We start from the raw sequence: 14,073 nt of genomic DNA, 5'->3' as shown, positions 1-14,073 counted from the left end.
CCAAGGTTGGGTATGATGATCAGGACTTTGGTAAAGCACTCTTAGTTTATGTACGGAGTAAGTACAAATGGCGCTAAGATTAAGCATTGAGTCCAGTGTAGGAGGATTGGGGGATGACATTGGGTTTCGGATACTGGAAGGCAGGTTGGGAAGGCTGAGGGCAGGAGGGTTGAGGATAGAAAGATAGAGGTTGGTGGGGCGGCGATTAGAAAGTTGGAGCGATATAGGGCAGGGTCTATGATAAAAAGGTTTAGGGATAGATATAGGGCAGTTGGTCGAAGATAAGAAGGAAGGTTTATGGAGATAGGGCAATGGGTTGAGAGAGAAAGGGGAAGTTGGACAGTGGGTTGAGGATGGGAAGGTTGGTGGAGATGGGCAGTGAGTGGAGTCAATTTAGTATCAAGATTTTAACAGGAATATTTCAGTATTAGGGAGACTCTTTAAGTGAAAAGGCAAGACAAAAAAAATCATGAAACGTAGCTCACAGGCCTACTGCAATTCAGTTAGATCAGGGTCCCGCTAACCAACTGCATTCGGCAAAACAAAAATGCATTAATTACAGTAACAGAGTGCTGAGACACAGAGGGAAAAACAAAAATTTTTCATCAATTGCGGTACCAGTAACGTAGCTGTGGGCCGCTCACAGAACAGCTTGTTAAAAACGTTAAATGAAAAACTGTTCCATGAGTAGAAATAATACAGCCAATGTTTGGGTAAATTATCAGATCGCATAGGATTGATAGAAAATGTACCTTTCAGCGATTTTGAATCGTAAACACAAAAAAAGATTTTTGAAGTTTGGAAAAGTTATTTTTATTCTCTGTAAATAGTATCTTTGACTAGTTTAGAATTAGATAACAACATCCCAACACAGTGCAAATCACAACAGGTAAGAATACAAAAACATTCATCAGGTCCCTTTTGAAGTCTCTTACTACCCTAGAATTGCTCATCATTTTTACTACAATTCTATCTTTTGATCCTGCTTTGTTTTCAAATGGAAATTCTTCAAGCGGCACTGGCTTATCCAGAAATTTACAGATCGGCTCCCAGCCCTGAATTAAAATTACTTTAAAGATATGTCAAACCTTAAAATTAGAACTCGCGGTAATCTTTTATGACGGCATCGAATAGTTATGATCGTCAACTTCTGGTGAAATCGTCTTTCGGTTTTCATTGCATTGAAACTATTTTAATTCTAAGGGGCAAATAAAACAATCAACTATTTTTATTTCTTATTTATCGTAAATGACTCACTTCAGAAACATTGTATATTAAGAGCTTTTCCTCGGGAATTGCCGATTTTACGTAAGCGTTGTGCCTTCTGTACGCTTCTTTCCACTTTAGTTCGTTTGGATGAGAACTGCCCTAAACATCATTATTGAAAGTATCAGATGCATGCACATACGAAAAAATAAACGCAACTTCGCCCAATTCTCTCGGTTGACTGTGATACAACAACTTATATCTAAAAAGATATACCACCGGCCAAAAAGTTACTGGCGTTAGTCTCGCAAGAAGCTCATAAGTTAAAATCAATAAATAAATTCTTTTGATAAAATGGATGTTTATGCGTCTGTTCAGTTAATCCATCTATTGCGGCATTTTAGGTAACTATATTCTGAAACACAATCAAACTAGAGCAAACAATATATCGCAACCCGTGATAAAAACCCAACGGTTTTGATGACATTTAAAAAATGTCATAAAAGTTTCAAACAGCATATAAAAGCCTGCTGTCAGGGATTACGTGAGTGTGAGGGGCATTCAAAATGTGAATAATACCCCGTCAAATCGCAAAAGGACTTGCCCCATTGATACCCTAATACAACGAGAACGTTATTGTTTAAAGAAATTTCAAATTTTTATTAATATGTTTCTAAACTTTACCATGGTTGTCATGAACATATGGTTTCTCCAGTTTGCTATCCTTCTCAAAGATTTGCAAAAGTAACTCAGAACATGGCGCTGGATCCAATATGTGTTATCACCTTCTTCCAACATATTTTTAAAACTTGCAAATTGTCTGTCTTCATCTCTGATCATCAGAATAACCTCACGTAGGGATATTATTAAATAATACAATAAATAACTTTAATGGGGCTTTTTGTAATTCGTTTAGATTTAAGTAAATTCTAAAACCACATTTAACAAGAAAAAGTTGCTTGTTATCGCATTCAATTCCTAAAAACGCTCAGTTTCAAACGACATGACATAATATATATATAGGCTGTGGGAGTCGTGATCCATACTGTTTTCTGAAACATTAGTAACCGAATAACCGTATTGAGAATATACTTATGTTATCTACCTTAGCATTCGGCCACTTGCGATAGAAATATTCGAAGAAAAACGAATGAGGGAAATCAACTACTGCCTTTACATCCTCTGCATAGATTTCATCAAGAACTCTGTTTATATCGGTTGATTGGACCGATAGTCCAATGTTCCCTATAATTTTTTGTAGTATGTGTGCGCAGAAATTTTGGTGTGTGCGCACTTTTTTGGAAATGACTAATATTTGTGCAAAAACCAATGAAGAAATTTTGGCGTCCTAACCGGCTAATAAGTGGGCAAACAACAAACTTTCTCAACCTGCCAACCGAGCACATTGTTACATTACATCGAAATACGTCTGTGCGCAGTGAATCTATGCATGTGCGCAGCCTCTGGAAGCACACGCGCACACCTTAGAGGGAACACTGACCGATACCCTATTAATTTATTCATCTCACTCAATATACATGTGAGGCATTTGATAAGCTAAGCTGTAGGCCTGCTTGTAGGAATGTTTTGGTTCTTCGAATTTCAGTAGCACACATCCACGTAGCCGCCCAGTCATATTAAGAAGTTATGTTATGCTACAGCAAATGCTCAGTTAGATAAAAAAAAAAAGTAAAATATTGATAGCCTAACTGTTTAAGTTCCATGTGGTATGTAAACTGAAAAAAAAATTCATTTATATTGATGATTTACAATAATTGTATTGATTGCACTGAGAATAAAAAAAATCATAATATAATATATATACCTATGTCATACCCAAGTAGGCGCAAAGCTCTTGCTATAGACTTGGTTCCCGTTTTTGGAAATCCGGCACAGATGACTTCCATTATATTACCTATATTTATTTGTATGAATATTGTTCCAAATCTTTTTTTTATTATGTTACTGAAATAAGACAGTTTCCAATTTCCAAAATGACGAAATAATAATTTAAATATATATATATATGGCATAGGCTTACGTACCCGATAAAGTAGGCTACACAATTACATTTGCAACACGCGAATCTTTTTCGTTTGAAAGGCGCGTTTATCGAATAATCGAATACTAAACTGCACGTTTTATTACTAAGCTAGATGCTAAGTAGCCTATTGCTAAAATCGGTGCCTGCTACAACGGCATAGCTAGACATTTTATCTATAAAGCAAATAAGAATTATAGGCTCGCTAATCGCGCATGAATGCTTTAGGTGTCTTTTATACTAGATCAGTATGTTCGTATATTTACATAATGAATCAGTGCACGGAATAACTCATTGCACGTTCACCTTTTGATATTTTAGTAATAAATTTCAGTTTATAGTAAAGTTATATTTGTTTCACAATAAAAGAGTATAACCTAAATTTTTTTAAAAAGCTAGTCAATAGTCTGTTTTTATTGAATATTTAATATCAGCCGTATATTAAGAAAACTTAAAGATGTCACAAAACGAAAACTAGTCACTGCAAACAGACATTTTCAGATGAATGGCAGCGTTTTTATTTCTTTATTGAAAAGAACCAAACTTCAGCGATTTGTCTTTCTTGCCAACAAAATATTTCAGTTCTGAAGGAATACAACATTATGCGCCATTGTGATCAGTTGACGCGCGTATTTCAAAATTTAATTCATTGCCTAATTCATACAAAAGTCAAACAAACATGTCCAAAAAAATGGTAAATGTGTAACAAAACAAGCCATAAGTAGCCATTCATACGATGCCATGTGCTAGATGAACAAGTAACTTCATTAATCACTATCAGTTATAAATTACTTGCTTGAAAGCCGTGCTTGTTATTTATTTCTCGGGAATTCTATCAGCCAAATATTATAATTATTAATTTCATTACATAATAAACTGCGATGCTATGTCTAGCTTAGAGCCTATTTTGGTGTCTATTTCTCAAAATTTTCTCAGGGCGCTTAAGCGCGCCCTGAACCCAAGCCGTGTCGTCGCTCTCTTTTTCTGGCCCTACAATTTTATTCTGCTGTGTACTTTGGCTCGCCGTCAATCAACTTGGGGGACCCCTCATGTACATCGTTTCTTAAATACATACAATTTTTTTAAGAATACAAATAGTTCATCGCTAATAGCAAATTATTTACCACCCCCTAAATTTCGAAACACCCCCCCTAAAATAAAAAGCTGGGGAACATACTGATGCGAACACACATTAGCCAAGAGATTCTAGGTTAGAGTTTCCTCCAAACTAAATCATGATATAAAATTTGTGGTGTATAGATATTACCCTGAAACATACGAACCTTAAAACAAGCTAAAATACCATTGGCGATGCATAAATGTTACATGACATCGTCTCTGGGTTTTGTGTTTGGCGTCTCCAATTAGCAAACCTTTGGCCACAAGGGGCACTATAATATCAAGTTCCGGAGCTTGGTCTCATCACTGTTGCCTAGCAACGACTGCTACTAGCAATGATTTTTTTTCATGACTGGGATTCGATTCTCCTACTAGGTTAGAAGCTTTCCTGATCCACAATGCAAAGTAATATAGGAAAATACAGGGACAGCACTCCGAAAATTCCTTTTGCAGGAAAAGTGTTTGATCAAGGAGGAACCGCCAACGAATGTATTCACCCGCCTGACCCAGAGGTAACTTCTCTAATTTCACTAGGTAACGCAATTGTTAACAATGTGATGATATAATTATAAGCCAATGTTGTAAGGTAAGTTAGTGGGCCACCCATTATTTTCCAATTATCATCCTCTACTATAATATTATAGATACTAATGTACAAAGATGGGTGGCGAGTAGTGCTGAGCGTCTTTATGTCAATATGTTGAGCAATGAAAATTATTACTTATAATAATAAAGTAACCAAGATTCTCATTAACAAACAAGCTTTTCAACTTTTCAGACTTTTAGAATATATGATTCTGGATTTCTGCTAAAATCGTTTTTTCTATTCTTGTTAGTTTCTATTGTCCTTAGATTATATACATGTGGTATGATTTCATATTATTTTAAATTCCAGCCAGAGGTTCCACAAGTTGTTCAGAAGTTTAGCAATACAGATGCAGGTCGACCAGTGTGTGGAACAGCAAGAATTCATCATGGAAGAGCAAATGACGCTGATGAAGCATCAAAATTCTACCATGGTGTCACAACGGCTGGTTCATTGAAGGTAAAAAGGCTTTGAGTGGATAACATACAGTATAGGATTTACATATTTATCCCGGGGGGGGGAGGAGAGCCACTAAGACAACTTAATCATATGGTGAACCACAGTCGCTTGTTTAGTTACCTTTCTGTGTTGGGTAGGGAAATAGTTGGCCAGTTATTTTGTTTTCAAATGCATGGACTTGATGGGGAGGAAGCCGTAACTGATCAGCAGTTACATGAACCACCCCACGGCAGTGAAAATTTGGGGAGTCCAGCAATGCTTTTGCACATAATTATTCCCCACAGTGTAATCAGAGGTGCTGTTGCAGAGGCTTGCAAGATATGGGCCATGGTGTGTGGCTGGTTAAGAACTTCGCGCCTCACTCTTTGTCAATACTCTATTATTTGTGATCGCCCTATCGACATTCGTGACTTTGTCAAACTGGGATGAAATTTTGTTCCATGAAGAAGTACTATTGTTTTTGCGAATGAAAAAGTTTTCCAAAATTTAAAATATCTACCATCAAAAGGGGCGAAGGCTGATTATAAATAACTCGAGTTTTTTTCTGAAAGGTGTTTTAAATACTTAACTTTGTTCAACGCAATCAAACCTGATTCGTAAAACACTGTAGCAGCATGATCCTATTGTACAAAACACTCCTCTGCATTATTCGATGGTTTGGCCCTCAGCATTAACCATAATTACTTATCGATTTTAATCGGTAAGTATGTTGATAGGTATTTGTCTGTCTGTATGTCTGTCTGTTAGATTCACGCGATATCTCACAAAAGCGAGATTGAATCTGCTCCAGATTTTGCATGTGCATTCATCATATGTCGGACCAGAAGCCTATTGATTTTGGATGAATTATGTCTTATAATTAGCGAGTTATTAATTAATTAGTGATGGGACACAAGGTGTCACTGTGCAGTAAGAGCGCTGTTTTGGGGGATCCCCTAACTTGCGATCGATAAGTCTTCGGTCTCTGACCGATATTCTCGTTTTATGTTTAGTCCATTATTATAAACAGTTGCATGTCCCTGGGCTATGGTTCTGAAACTTGCTAAAACTCTCATATCAAACCCAAAATATTATAAATATTCAGGCTTCAGATCTTGTTACCCCAAAACCAAAAACTCGATTTCAAAGCAGTTTGGAAGCAAAGAAGGAATCTTTATATGAAAGTCACATCAATAAACCACTCGGAAAGCCACGAGATAACACTCCTTTTATGTCATCAAGCATTGATAGATTGACAACAGCATTTGGAATTGCAACTCTGAAAAGTATGTTGTTGGTGGTATTTGTTAACTTTTTATGTATTAATTAGTATTAGTAAGAAACTTGTTTACGCATTACTAATGCATTGAATTTCTGGTTGGTGGTTTCCAATCTTTTTTGACTCATGGCTTCTTTTGGGGTCTTTTAGCGCTCATGTCCCCCTGTCTATCATTCCAAAGATACGCGCACGCTTTGCGCATATTCTAGGCCATTTTGATTTAATTAGGTAAGGCAAAGGCGACATAATTGTCGTTTCATTTCTGTTTCTTGGGATTATTGAAAATTTAAATATATTTTTCTATAATTTTCTTAAAATGGGGAAGTACGCCTGGTATTGTACCCCCCCCCCCCCATTCCAACTACTCCCCAGTTGGGAATCCCTCTCTTATCAAGACTTGATCATTATGGTGATTCATCATATTATTATTACTTCTTTGCATCTGAGAAATTAAGACGAAGAGTAGTAATAAAATATTCTGCCCAACCTCACAAACTATCAGTAAATTACAGGAATTAAGATGCATCTCATTTTTCAGATGAAAAAGCAGGAGAGGTTGTGAATCCACCTAAAAGTCAAGATCAAGTTTCTGAAGAATCTCAAGTTGCTCATGAACTCTACACAATCAGTCATAATGATTATAATGTTGGAGAAACGTATGACAGAAGGTTTGCTTTTTCATATTTTGTAATAAACTGTTTTTCTTCAATATATAATGTTGCTTGTTTGCTTGCATTTACAAAGAATATTTATAAAAGAATTTGCTCAAAGTAGTGTCCTGTTTCACTCACTCGGAGGTAAAGAAAGCTCATTTAGGAGGAAGTTCACAAACGACAATAACTACTAAAATTGTATAAATACTGTACATTGCTGACTGCTAATAATGATGATAACAAATCTTAAAGCAGTTTAAATCAATGCAAACAAAAATACTACGATATAATGATTGTGTTATTAACTGTTTAACTTCAATCCAAAATATTTTCTAAAAATGTAATTCGTTGTTATATATTTGTCTTGTAGCTTTTTTAACCCATTTTTTCTATGATGCGTATGCTGTTTGCTATGAACATGGCTCTGTATAAGCAACCACTGATATTGAACAATATGTACTATTTATTGGAAGAAACGGTATCTTTCAGGTTCACCCTACTTACCCAATTTATTATACTCTGGTTGAGGTTGGTGGGCATGGGATTTGAGTCCGAGATGAGTAAATGTTCAACGTCGACACAGTTGAGTCTAAAGCTTTAATCATACTTTCATCTGTTGCAAATTCCAAATTAATTGTATGTAAATCCAACAATTATCATAAATAAACCCAAAAATCGATTTTAGTAAATCACTAAAAAATTCATAATACACCATCATTTTTTTTTTACAAATGATGATTTCTAGATATGATTGGAGTCGGATATCAAGAGGTTCAGTATTTGGAGTTGAAACTCCTCACTTCAATGATGGGAGACTCACAAGAAAAACACTGACGTGGTTGCACGACAAACAAGCGTAAGTAAATAATCTGATCTTATTGACGACTTTTTTTTATTTTATTTCACTTTAGCCAAAATAGGATAATTTCACTATTTCGAGTATAGTATAAAATAGATTATCACATAAATTTGAAATCAGTCAAATTTTTCAAATAAAATCATGCTAAATTAGTTTTAGAAGCAAGAATTCAAATAATTGAATATAATTTAAATTTGGATCAATTCGAAAGTTCGATTCATGTTGGAATCCTCACAAGCAACTAATTCGATGATCTAGGCTGCGAATGGATTTATCAAATTATAACTACTTTATTTAATATAGAATCAGTGTTGTGGTTGGTTTGACAATATGGTGGTGGTATTTGAACAACTGTATATACCTGGCTAAGATTCTGCCAACTTGATATTCAATTATTATTTCAGTGAACGAGGAGCAAAAATAGTGACAAAAAGAGTTGATGACTTCCGAGAACGAAATCAACCACAACTTGGGAAAGTCCATGATCCGTGAGTACAAATTTGAAAAATGAGTTCACTAATCACCAGCGCTGTGAATTTCAAGTTTGGCATTCTTCTTGTTAATATAGGAGATCTGAGTTGAAATTTTGAAATCATCGTGATCGGAATTTCAGACTTCTGATAGTGATATTTGCTGTCAAAAGTCTAAAATCATAGTTGACTAATCATTCTCAACAGTCGAAAAAGAAGACTTTTTGCTAAAGATTTTGTTCTTCAATTTTTTTTTTTTGAAGTTCGGATCTGGAGTTCGAGTCCAAAATTTATAACCGGTGTCGGAATCAAAATTTCTATCAATATAGAGTTTGAGTTCATTTTTAAATGGGTGCAAAATTTTTGTAACCCTGTAATCTTCCTAAACACTGAAAATGAAAAAGTATTGCAGCCTCCAATTTCAAAATATCAGACAATCTATTGATTTAAACATCCCATCCATCAAAATTTCCCTAGCGTATCTGAAACTAAACCATATTTTTCAGAATTGCAGATACTCTCAATGTGCCGAGTGATCACACTTTTGGTGTTTTACTTCGACCAGACGAGTACGGAGCAGGAGATTTATTGCATGGACGTTCTCCTGATACTTATCTACGTGGCAGGGACAGGGAGAGAGGTGTTATGCATGCAATTAGACAACATCTAAAGAAAGCTAATTATCATAATTTTGATAATTTATCAGCGGCATTCAAGCATTATGATACAGTGAGTTGAACCGGAATTATGATAATGTTATTTTGTGGAATTTTGATAAATAAAATATTTATCATTTTGAAAAATTGTCATTTTATTAAATTAATGCAAAATATATTTATCAGCCTGGCGATTGGTACATAATTTTAAAAAACACTCTTGCCACCGCACACCTTATAACCTTGCTGCATTGGGTCGACAATGCTGAACCGGAAAGATTCTATTCTTCCAGCGTACCACACTTCTTTCCCAGCAATGGGTGCCTTATTCTGAGCAAAATTTGAATAAAAAAAATCTCAATTTCATTTTATAGAATAATGATGGATTTATTGACAATGAAGAACTCCGTAATGTTTGTTGGCAACTTAACGTACCGATTGAAGATGAAATGCTTTTTCTTTTGATGTCGTATTGTGGAGGAGAGGAAGGCAAAATTGATTACTTAAAATTTGCAAACTTCTTGAATTGGAAAGACAAAATGCCAATTGTATCTTCTGCTTCTCAAACTAAAACAGCTATGGATGTCAACACGAAAGAAGGTTTGATTCCGATTAGATTTTCCATATTTATTCTATCGAATAGCGAAGTCAGTACTTTTTGGCATGGCCAATCACAGCCTGTGAACTAGTTATCAATTTAGGAACCATTATGGTTACAGTTTTGTGACGGATTGGATTTTCGCAATAATCTCGGACGGGGGGAAAATATATAAGAAGTCGTAATATTATGACAAACCACAAGTGTCGTACAGTTACTAGTCCATGTTCAATAACGAAAGGATTGAACCATTGCGGTGACCAGCGAAGTAATAGCAAGCATCTTCTGTTATGATGGCTGTAAATTCCAGAGGAACATAACATAGGGAAAAGCATATTACATTATGAATAAATGAATAAAAAAAATAAATGGTTTATAGATATTCTGTATGTTTTTATGAAGTAAGAGCAAGAAACTTTGCCTCCAAAGCATGGGTCGGCAACCTACGGCCTGCGGAGTAACATAATCTGGCCCGCAACGCTTCACTGAATTATAGTAACAAAACAGCTGTTTTGACGATTATATATTTCATGCTACTCAATTCATTGCGGGACGCGTTTAGACTAAATTATGATATAATCTAACAAGTATAAAATTCACAATTACTCTTTTAATTATAATTAGACAAATGGCAACAAAACGCAGAAAAGTTGATGCTAAGTGCAAAGGGTTCAATGGCGCTGAAAATGCAATACAATGAGGAAATAAATAAATATTCTATTCGAGAGATGTATCACCGCTTCATTTTCAATGGAAAAAAAGATCATCCATTCGGTTTTAAACTTTCTAAAATAATTTGTGGCCCGCCAATGACTTGCAACCCTTATTTTGGCTCGCGAGCAACAAAAAGTTGCCGACCCCTGCTCTAAAGTATAAATATGCTAATAAAAGACTCGCAACCTACGATTATCACTTGATTTTCTCTGTTTTTCCAGCCATGCCTCCAGAAACCCCAACTCTCAAGAAACAAATTGATAAAGCACTCACAGATCATAAAACATCATCTTCTCTCATTGGTGTTGGAGCGACAGGTGCTTTGCACAATCTAGAATATCGAACTTATGGTGTCCCTACTGTCAGATCTGATTTGCCCTCGCCAAGTTTAAGGTAAGAATTTCAACTTGAAAAACATCTGTGAAAGATTTCAATATGGGTACAATGATGCTATATGATCGTTTTGTTATTGTTATCTTAATTGTTAATTGTGGATGTTTCGTTGCTATTGCAGTCAGAGGCATATTTCAAAAATTCTCAGCTTTGAAGGCAAATTAAAACTGCCAGAATCTAAATATCAGGCGGAAACAAAAATGCCATCAATTCGATCAATCATCCTCAATAGACGATTACAGAAGGCTTGCATGTGCCAAAGTTTGTATGGCCGAAATTCAGTTTTCTTAAAGTTTGAGGCTTGATTAATAGTCGAATTTTATTTCAATCTCCAGCAGGTGTCAAATATGAAATTCTGTCAATTTATAGTTTATGTTATGTATTTAAATGGCTCAATGTCAAGTGTACATTATTTCTCCATAGCCCTGGTTGCATATGAAATTGTTAAAATTTGAATATTTTTCACTTGATTATGCCTCATCATAGCGATTATACCATAACGTTTATACTTGTTTTATATTACCGGGAAGTGTTATAAAATGATTGTCAAGGAAAATTACTTGATACCGTTCCTATAAAAAATAAAATTTTTGATTTCTTTTCAAATAAGCCACCAAAATATTGGCACTCTTTTATTTGGTAATACTTCTTGTTTTAGGCGAGTGAGTGACCGCACTAATTATGGCGATGAATCAGATGCATATGGTCTCATCAGCCCGTCCATGTATTCACAAAGAGGAGTTTATGAGACGGACTTTTTCCAACCTAGATCGAGAGAAGAGGTTTGTAAAAGAATGTTTTTACTTCAAATGCAACACTCCACAAGACGGTTAGGATCCTTATTTATGGTATCAATGGCAAAATAATCTTATAAAATGGAATATTCCAATAGTTTATTTCAATTGCATATATTAGTAGCTGTGATGCTACAGCACATTACTTGCCTGAACTATTTACAGATTACCAGTTTTATTTTGTAAATTAGGCGTGATCAATCAATTTCACAGATCTGTTTATGTTGGCGATTTGTATTATCTTAGAAATACCATCATTATTCGATTTATTTCTATTTAAAACTTTTCAAAGGGGGTGCATGCAGCACACTTGTGTTTTAGGCCAGTATGGTCTTGTGCATACATCCCGTCTTCAGTAATGATAATCTATCTACGCTTTTGTTGCTTTTTACGAGACAAATGAACATACATACATACATACATAATATGAATGCTGCAATATATAGATTTTTGTAATGGTTTCCGAATGTTCTTTTTATGATTTTGTTGATAATTTGAATCATCTTTTGGTTCAGTTGAGAAGAATTTTTGCAAACATCGGAGTTGAAATCACAGCTGAGATGTTTGAAAAATTATGGAATGCAGCACAACACAGGGATCCTAGAGGAAAAGGAGAAGTATGTAAACTATATATACTTCAGTAGTTTTCACAGTAAATTCAGTCACATAAATAGAACCAGCATAAGATTTTTTATATTAAGTTTATTCCTGTAGAACGATTATCCTTATCTCAATGTGATTCTTGAACACAGAATAGACCCACGTGACCATCCCAATTCGTCGACCAATGAAGTTAACCACCTGCAAGCGGTGGGGTGTGCAATTCTCTCACACATATTAACTCTCCATGGGATTCTAACCTTTGAACCCACACAGGGTAGAGGCAAGATCGGGCCCAAAAATTCCAGCCCGGCCCGACCAAGGCTCGTGGATATTAAACTCAACCCTACCCAGCCCGAATTTATGGCCGGGTTGGGCTCGGGTTCCGGATCTTAGCTCTAACCCAGGGTATCCAGAGACGTACTGCAGCTATATTACTTACTATTACAAATTACTGCGAGTAAACCTCTCTCACACAATAATCCTGTTATGATGTGAACTGCGCATGTTAATCCGTGATATGATTACAAAAACAGACAGATGTCTTTGATTCTGCAACCTACAGATCAAATAGATATTTTTCTGCATTAATACATAGTGTGACCAAAGCGAAACTGCCGAAATTTTATGCCATTTGTGCTAAGGAATATCGTGCTTAGGAATACACTTGCCATCGCATCTTTGCTTACCCTGCGTCGGTTCGCAGATTCGAATCTCATGCGGGGATAGTTTTGTGCGAGAGGATTGCTGAAATCCCCGCCGCCGCAGGGTGGTTCACGTAAACGCTGGTCGGTTACGGCTTCTTCCACTATCAAGTCTATGCTTCCGAAGACAAATAACTGGTTGACTAATCCCATACTTGACATGGACTGGCAACAGGACGAGAGGCAGTGGTTTGCCATATGATTATCTGGTCTTATCGGATTGGGATCCCCTTGGGATAAATATGTAAAGCATATTTTATCTACTTTTTTTCTAAATATTTTTATGTTGTTTAGGTATCTGTGGAAACGTTTCGAAGCACCTTGGACGACGTACAAGCAAATGCAATTACAGCTTAACCCTATACTTATTTTCAACTCGTTATATCTTACTTTATTTCAATATCAAATTTATTATATTATATGTGCCAGCACCTTCAGTTGATAGTTGAGGTTTAAAATTGTATTGAGAATCGTTCTATCAAACGACAAATTTGACTATATAGGATTTATACTTTATTCATTGCACTTTTGTGTTACTGAAATTGAATAGTTTTTTCAAAAAAAATTTTGGAATAAATATTTTGTTTTCCCAGTAAAAAATCGCCGCGAGCCTATCCTAAGCTCATAAACCTAACTTTTATCACAAATACTTGTTTTACAGCAAAATGCTCTTGCGGCGAATTTTCCTGTGTGACGAAATTTCCTGCAACAAATTTTTCGGACACGGCTTTTACGATTTTTCTGGATTTTTATAGGTAGTTAAATAAACACAGATTAAAAATGGAGAATTCTGGAGAGCGAGCAAAAACATTAAAACATGAGATATCAGGTCTGTTCAGGGTGTTCCCAGTCATAGTTAAAAAGATGCAGCAGGCTATTTTTAAACAATACCTGTAGACTGATGTTGCTACTCGATTGGACAAACAATTTTAGCCTCAAAAAAATTCCCCTTTTATACCATCC

General features: G+C 35.6%; 2 protein-coding genes across 2 annotated transcripts; one reads left to right on the top strand and one right to left on the bottom strand.

Annotated features, from left to right (window-relative positions):
- Positions 1–70: 70 nt before the first annotated feature.
- LOC120330376 (uncharacterized) lies at positions 71–3,113 on the bottom strand. Its single transcript, XM_078118398.1, has 5 exons — positions 3,032–3,113; positions 2,312–2,451; positions 1,891–2,055; positions 1,258–1,368; positions 71–1,055 (listed from the first exon to the last, which is right to left on the bottom strand). The coding sequence occupies exons 1-5, from the start codon at positions 3,111–3,113 to the stop codon at positions 840–842; spliced, it is 714 nt and encodes a 237-aa protein (XP_077974524.1). The 3' UTR covers positions 71–839.
- A 1,565-nt stretch (positions 3,114–4,678) lies between these two features.
- On the top strand, positions 4,679–13,687 carry LOC120329687 (EF-hand domain-containing family member B-like). Its single transcript, XM_039396432.2, has 12 exons — positions 4,679–4,878; positions 5,262–5,411; positions 6,496–6,676; positions 7,208–7,337; positions 8,068–8,178; positions 8,586–8,669; positions 9,158–9,380; positions 9,682–9,907; positions 10,841–11,012; positions 11,671–11,794; positions 12,322–12,423; positions 13,405–13,687. Exons 1-12 carry the CDS (start codon positions 4,765–4,767, stop codon positions 13,465–13,467), a joined length of 1,680 nt encoding a protein of 559 aa, XP_039252366.2. The 5' UTR covers positions 4,679–4,764; the 3' UTR covers positions 13,468–13,687.
- The last annotated feature ends 386 nt before the right edge of the window (positions 13,688–14,073 follow it).

This window comes from Styela clava, chromosome 12 (assembly GCF_964204865.1).
Source record: "Styela clava chromosome 12, kaStyClav1.hap1.2, whole genome shotgun sequence".
In the NCBI taxonomy this organism is placed as follows: domain Eukaryota; kingdom Metazoa; phylum Chordata; class Ascidiacea; order Stolidobranchia; family Styelidae; genus Styela; species Styela clava.
This window is presented reverse-complemented; position numbering and strand designations above follow the sequence as displayed.